General features: G+C 30.7%; 1 protein-coding gene across 3 annotated transcripts in view; it reads right to left on the reverse strand.

Moving 5' to 3' along the window:
• sxc (O-linked N-acetylglucosamine (GlcNAc) transferase sxc) overlaps positions 1 to 3,638 on the reverse strand; it is a 79,765-nt gene extending 76,127 nt beyond the window's left edge. Inside the window, exons 1-3 of one of the 3 annotated variants that reach the window (XM_088188428.1) lie at positions 3,447 to 3,611; positions 1,697 to 1,774; positions 25 to 235 (exon numbers count right to left, since the gene is read on the reverse strand). In XM_088188428.1, the coding sequence (XP_088044554.1) occupies positions 25 to 235; positions 1,697 to 1,774; positions 3,447 to 3,477 (320 nt within the window). In that variant the 5' untranslated portion in view covers positions 3,478 to 3,611. Of the gene's footprint in view, positions 1 to 24; positions 236 to 1,696; positions 1,775 to 3,434 lie in introns of all 3 variants that reach the window. The other 2 variants (XM_088188430.1, XM_088188429.1) reach the window with 2 other exon arrangements.
• Between the last annotated feature and the right edge of the window lie 3,163 nt (positions 3,639 to 6,801).

The following is a 6,801-nucleotide window of genomic DNA, read 5'->3' on the forward strand; positions in this document are numbered from 1 at the left end:
TTGTTTTAATTTAATTATGTTTACCTATATGCTTCGGCCAATAGTGGGTTCTGCTTGATGGCTAGTGTCGAATAGTGAGCCGATTTATCTAGCCTTCGACATTGGAAGTGGATCGAGGAGAGCAGTAGTAAAACACCCGTGTTGCTCGGTTCTTGTGACCATAGTTGCATGCAGTGTATCTCAGCGCGGTCATATTCTCCTGCTTGGTACTCCCTGTGTGCCAGCTCTAGTAAACCTGGAACGGATAGATTAAAAATTATATTTTAATCCAGCACATTAATTTTACATATTTTGCATTGCACCTAATTTTTTTCAAATTTTTACGCTCTATATCGACATTTTTTTAGCATAGACTAAATTCGAGCTTCCGCCACTGAGAAAATAGCTAAAGATATTTTAAGCATCGAGTACATCAATGAATACTCATAAATTATATTTTCCAAATCGAAAATTTCCAGTAACTTTATACGAGTTTTAGAATACTCTCCTTCATTCTTCATGAGGTTAGTGCAAGTGTACAAGTAATATAACTTGCCAATTGGGCTAATTTTAAATGTATTTTCAGTTAAAATTAAATTTTATGTGACAACGCTCTGTGTCCTCTAATATGAGATACATGGAGCAGTTTAGTGTTACCCGCCATCACTTGTGCACATAATTGCGATTTTATTTGGATCTAGTGACTACTGGTTTACGTTGTTTCGAATGGTTATGTCAATCGTCAGATAAGTGCGATCGATATAAACAAACCATCATATTCCGTACTACTATATAAAAATACAAAGTCTAGTGTGTAGACACATTTTAGTTATTATTTGATATGAAAGATAAATCTCTATTAAATATTATAGCTTGTGTTAGAATTTCACAATATTTTTTTTATATCGTGAATTACTTATATATTAAAGTTCTATCTTTCTTTGGTACTTGTTGAGCCACAAAAAGAGAAAAGTCGCAGCAGAGGAAAACTCAAGTTTACATATGATTATCAATAATTAATAAAATATAAGCAGCAATGATTCACAATGGAAAAAGTACATAATGACAATATTTAAATGCACACCAAATGACTTTAAAGCAGGTGTTTGTTAATGTTTGCATATAATCAAGAAATAATATTTAATGACATAATAAAACTTAAGTCAATTAGGATATGTAATGTGCAATCGTCATAATTAATCTACAATATAAATAAACTGTTATTTACAATATTATTTAATTTATCGATGGCAAACAATTAGCACGCTTGCTAAAATTGGTAAGCCAAAGATTTTCAGCTACAGATCAATACATATATTGATAGAATTTTCTACACAGCCAAATATATTGATATATTTTTTTAAGGTTCCCAAATTTCTATTGCTTAATAAAAATTTAATAGAAATATAAACAAAAATAACTTTAAACATATGTCAGGATAAGTACTTCATATGATTATATAATGGTATGCGAAAAAAATACATGGATTTATAGTAATTTTGGTAAGATAATTTGCTACTCCAGATCTAATGATATTATAACAAATGTGCAATTGTATACTGTACAGTATTGTCTCTAATAGATTGGCGTTATGAGCAACTTAGAACTGTGACAATTTGTCCTTTCTTATGGCTCGTCTTTAGAATCTGAGCGTAGCTGTTTAAAAAAAATCAGTTGCAGATCTCGCTAGATGTATTATGCAGTGAACGGAAATTACCGATCTTTTTTGCAACGTCATCTACTAGTTTCGATAGTCCTTCCTTCTTTCCAAATATAGCTGGAGCGCCGTCAGTGACTAAAACAGACATGTTGATGGATAAGTAAATCATGCCAATGTTGCTTTAACTTCATACAAGTCGTGCCCTTCAATTAAACTAGGAAGGCCAGGTCTTCAGTAATATTAAATTAGCTGTCAATGCCTCGAATAAGTAGCATCAGTGCTTTCATACAAAAATTGAAAATAGCACACTGAGGTTCCAAACTTATTTCTGGTAATTTATTTTACAAAACTCAGATTTTAGAAATAAATGTATCATTAATAAATTCAAAATTAATCAATGGGTTTAATTTGTTAACAATTAAATTTGCTACCACTTAACTTACCTTGAATAATGAATTAGCTAGCTTTTTAGAAAAAGTTATTGAGAAAAAACATTTCGTTTTTTTTTGTAAATAATTTATTTATTTTATTTAAATTAAATTAAGACCATCGTGACCTAACAGGTTACCTCTATTTGTCACGATAGTAAAAAATAATACAACATAGTTTATAAGAAGAAAAAAAGGAAAAAATCATGAAATATTAAATTTAAATGATACGAACTGGAGCAGCTCCTCGTAGCTGAAATTAAATATATCAATATGTAATGCCAGCGTATTAAGGAGCCGGATGGCGATGGCAATAGACAAGTCGCCTAGTGAGGACATCCTGGCTATAACGGGTATCAGAAGAGGACGCGATCAAAACTCTCGAAGACGTTACGAAACCCAAAATTGGAATTCCTCGAGAATAGTTGGATTGTCAACAGCACCCTTCAGTAATTTAAAGAAATGCTCAGTGACATACAACTTTCTGCAAAAACTCAGCGAATCGTACCACAACGTTCCTAAAAGAAAAGCGTTGGGATACTTTGTCGAAAGCTTTTTAAAATCAGTATATATGTATAATTGAATCAAAAGATTTCGTCACTATTTTGGTGAAAAACAGGAAGTAAGTGATAGAGGAACAGGCAAATGCGGGAATAGCAAAAAAAATGTCATGCCAAAAAATAATGAGCAATTTAAAATTATTTTATATATATATTTAAATAATAATGAGACGCGGGTTGAACACCCCTGATTTAAATAGTATGCGATATAATTCTCAATTTATTTATTAATTCAAACACGTGGCGTTGTATGGTTGTTTGAACGAACTCACAGCAAAATAAAATCATTTATTATAAACAGAATGTTTATCGTCGGTTTGTAGCAGCTTATGGCCAAAACGAGAATTAAAAAATCTATATATGTAATCATCACCGACGCATTCACATGTACAAACACACATCAAAAGAAATAAATCGAATACCAAAATTCAAATATAATATAACACGATCGGTTATCTTTTTTATATCTATAATTAAGACACGTTATTTTGTAGCCAACATTCTATCGCTTATCGTTAAAATATTAAAAAACAATATTTCAAACATAGACACAAAAACTTAAATAAAATAGATTAATACAACCAGACAATGCGAAACATGCGATTTTTTTTTATTTATTTATGGCCAAATTCTTTTATTAGCTATATATTAGAGGGATTTGCTTTCTGTTTTTAACGGATTATATCGTATACAATTTACATTAAGGGAAGCCAAGCTAAGTCTTTAGGCGAATTGTACGTTTGTATGCAATCTTTTTCATAAGTACGGTGCGCGCGCGTGTATAAACGTGTGTGTGTGTGAAAAGACCTTGGAACTCACTCATGCAGGAGAGCTGGACAATCTCGGTCATATCTTGAGCAGCGACCGAAATATCTCGAAAAAACAGCGATCAAAACCGGTGTAATCGAATGTCGACGAAAAGGTCGTAGTATAAAAATGCGCGCTACTCAAGAACGCGTCTGGGCTCCCCACCGTCTGGGAAGCGTATGCGGTGGGGTTGCCAGCGCAAAATAGTATCGAATAGCGAATCGCGATGCAGACGTTGCATTTTTTTGGCCCTAACCCCTTACCGCATGAACTTTTTTTATTGTGAAAAATAAGTTTTCTAAAGAATAAGCCTACAACTTGCAACCCTCAGTGCATTCATGCAGCTGGCGTCACATATACGTTTAAAAAAGAATAAAGCGCTTTATTCGTTATAAAAGGAAGCTATATATATATATTAACAAATACACTCAAAATTAAATGCGAATAAAAAATATTATTTCTTAATACAGAATATTTCGTTAAATAACTTCCCAAACTGATTCATTAGTCACATTGACCATTATGTTGCAGTAAATTGAATAATTTATAAATCACATCCGTTAATCCAAGTACAAGTCGTATCCTGACGGCTAATTTATTAACCAGTTACACTCGAGAATAACTTTTTATCAATATCTAAATTTATATGTATTTAATAAGCATTTTTTATATATAATTATATTTTTTTAAAACGATTATTAACTGCATCATTGACAATACCCAAAAAAGGTAAATGACCAAAATATTATTATAAAAATTGAGGCTTAGAATACAGCTAAATTACAAATACAGTATTCTTTCCAATTAATATAATGTAAAATGGCACTGTCTATTTCACAATGCAATAAAAACAAGTATCTAACACTAATGCAAATGAAAACAAAGATGTCATCCACCAAATTGTTTCATTTATCGATACACAAAATATAAACATCCAAAGTAAAATCAAAAATTAAATGCTAGTGATAAAATGTCATTGACTAATAAATCGCGAACTAAACTGAAGAGCAATCACAAAATGTTGCAAACGAAAGTAAATCTTAATCTAAACATCGGCACCAGAAAAACCTACTTTATTAAAATAAATATTTTTCGGATTAGAATTTAAATACAGTTGTGGTCAGAATTTATAATACATGGGTCATCATGTATATAAAAAGGTCAGAATAAATATTAAATGATCAGAATTTATAATAATTGGCCGTATAGTGTTGTTCTTGCTATAAAGCTGAAGATTGCTACTAATGGTCGATATGTCATTCACATGTCGGCAGTTTATTATCATTATCAATATCTCGGTATTTTATTGATTACTACTTGATTGGCTGGCCTCTTAACATTGTCATATGTTACAACAAGCCAAGTATGCTCTCCGCCGCCGCTCTGTCGTTATTCCCACCTTTTTCGTCTATCTAAATACATTAAAAAGATTCGTTGAAAGTTATTCATGGGACGTTCAATGTTCTAACAAACGCTCGCTCGCTTGCATTGTTAAAAATATATAACTACCGGTGAAAATGCTTTCTGATATGATTTCACTAAAATTACATATAAATCAAAGACGTCACATTTTATTATTTTATTAAGATTCGTAGTATTTAAATAAATTACATGTAATTTTCTGTCAAATTCAAGGGATGGCAAATGCCCCCACCTGTCCCACCCTCCCATTGCCGTCCATGGTGAAATACCAGGGTATACATGATACATCTAATATTCGAGTTCATTTTACTTAACTTATTGCGGAGCTCAGATCTAAAAGGCTTGCTGAGATTGTGAACGTAAAATAAATATTTACGAGAAAAAGCCCACTATCGATAAAATATAAAAAAAAAACTATTATACCGATAATAACGCTTGCTCGGTACGGAGTAACATCAGTGAATATTTTTTTCTAAGCTTTAAGTCATTTAAAATAAAACGATAGGCATAATATGTAATATATTAATACTAGTCTTAAAAAACTTCATCGATACTCGCCCCCCAATATATGTAACGCTATACAATAAATTATCACCATTTTCTTTTGTCACGCCCTTGGGCATTAAAACCCTAAAAAAGCAATGACTTGTACCTTATTTTAAAGTAAGTATTCTCAATATTGTAATAAGCGTTTATATAAAAAAAGTATGAAAATGCTTAAATAATATCTTTACAAAAATAATAGTAAAATTTATTGCTCGGCGTATTTGGAAAATGCTCGGAATCTCATTGTGCTACTTTCAAAATTATTTCCACTTGATGCTACAGGTACGGTTCAACTTGTCGCATTTATTCGAGGCATTGGCAACAATGTAAAATAGTTGAATAACTGGCTTCCGTAGTTTCGCTAAAAGGCGATTTAAATTTAATTCTGGTATTTTTACTGACATATCATGCTTAGCGAGTTGAAAGTCGTGGGTTCGAACACCACGTGAACCCACGATGTCTATACTTATTTAATATACTTAGAAATCGGAATTAATGATTTTTATAATTCCAATTCCAATCAATCACGTCATATCAAGTTTTCCTAAATTTTCCTAGTCGCTTGGATATATATTGAGGTGATGCAAGATTCATCACATTGTTACCAGATGGGATATAGGCTAATTTTAGTGAATAAATAATTATTACCAAATAATCGTCCCATTTTATTTTCGTAAAAAGTAAATTGTAAACCATATAACCAAAATAGTAAATACATAGATATTACCAATATAAATGTGCTTTAATAAATAAAAAGGAAAGGAATATCCCATGAATTTGATACCGTACTTATTAAATATGAAGTGCAAAATGTGCAGCACTTACATGACTCATGCGAAAGTATTTATTTTGAAGCAAAATTATTTGCTAATGTAATAAGACTGCAACATCACAAACATTTTCTCAAGAAAAATAATAGAAAATGGAAAATATTATATTTGCCGTATTTTTTCCAGTATTAGATTATATCATGTACGATATAATTATAGCACCCCTATTCATAAATAGGTGACAAATCGTGCATAAAGAACTATAGAACAGTCGCAATTATAGTTCTCAATCATTCGTAGTTTGCAACTATTCGAATATTGAATAGAAAATATTTTAATATATTCGAAAATATTCGTAAAAAAAATTCTGTTTTTAACCACATTTTTTTTATTTAACCAATTAATGCAAAAAATCAATTAGTTGCCTGTAAAATATTATTAGAAATAATTATTAGTTATTAATAATTATTTTAATTATTCATTAAAAACTTTCATTATAGTTAAGCTTTTTCATTATAGATCAGCTGGGATTGAGTCAATTCATCAACATTTATGGATCATTTTAAATACACAATTTTATCGATTTTTTTATACAAACAATAGCTAATAATGATTGGAACGAATTTGAT

This window comes from Plectrocnemia conspersa, unplaced genomic scaffold, assembly GCF_051122295.1.
Source record: "Plectrocnemia conspersa isolate PC_06_02 unplaced genomic scaffold, ASM5112229v1 ptg000006l, whole genome shotgun sequence".
NCBI lineage: Eukaryota > Metazoa > Arthropoda > Insecta > Trichoptera > Polycentropodidae > Plectrocnemia > Plectrocnemia conspersa.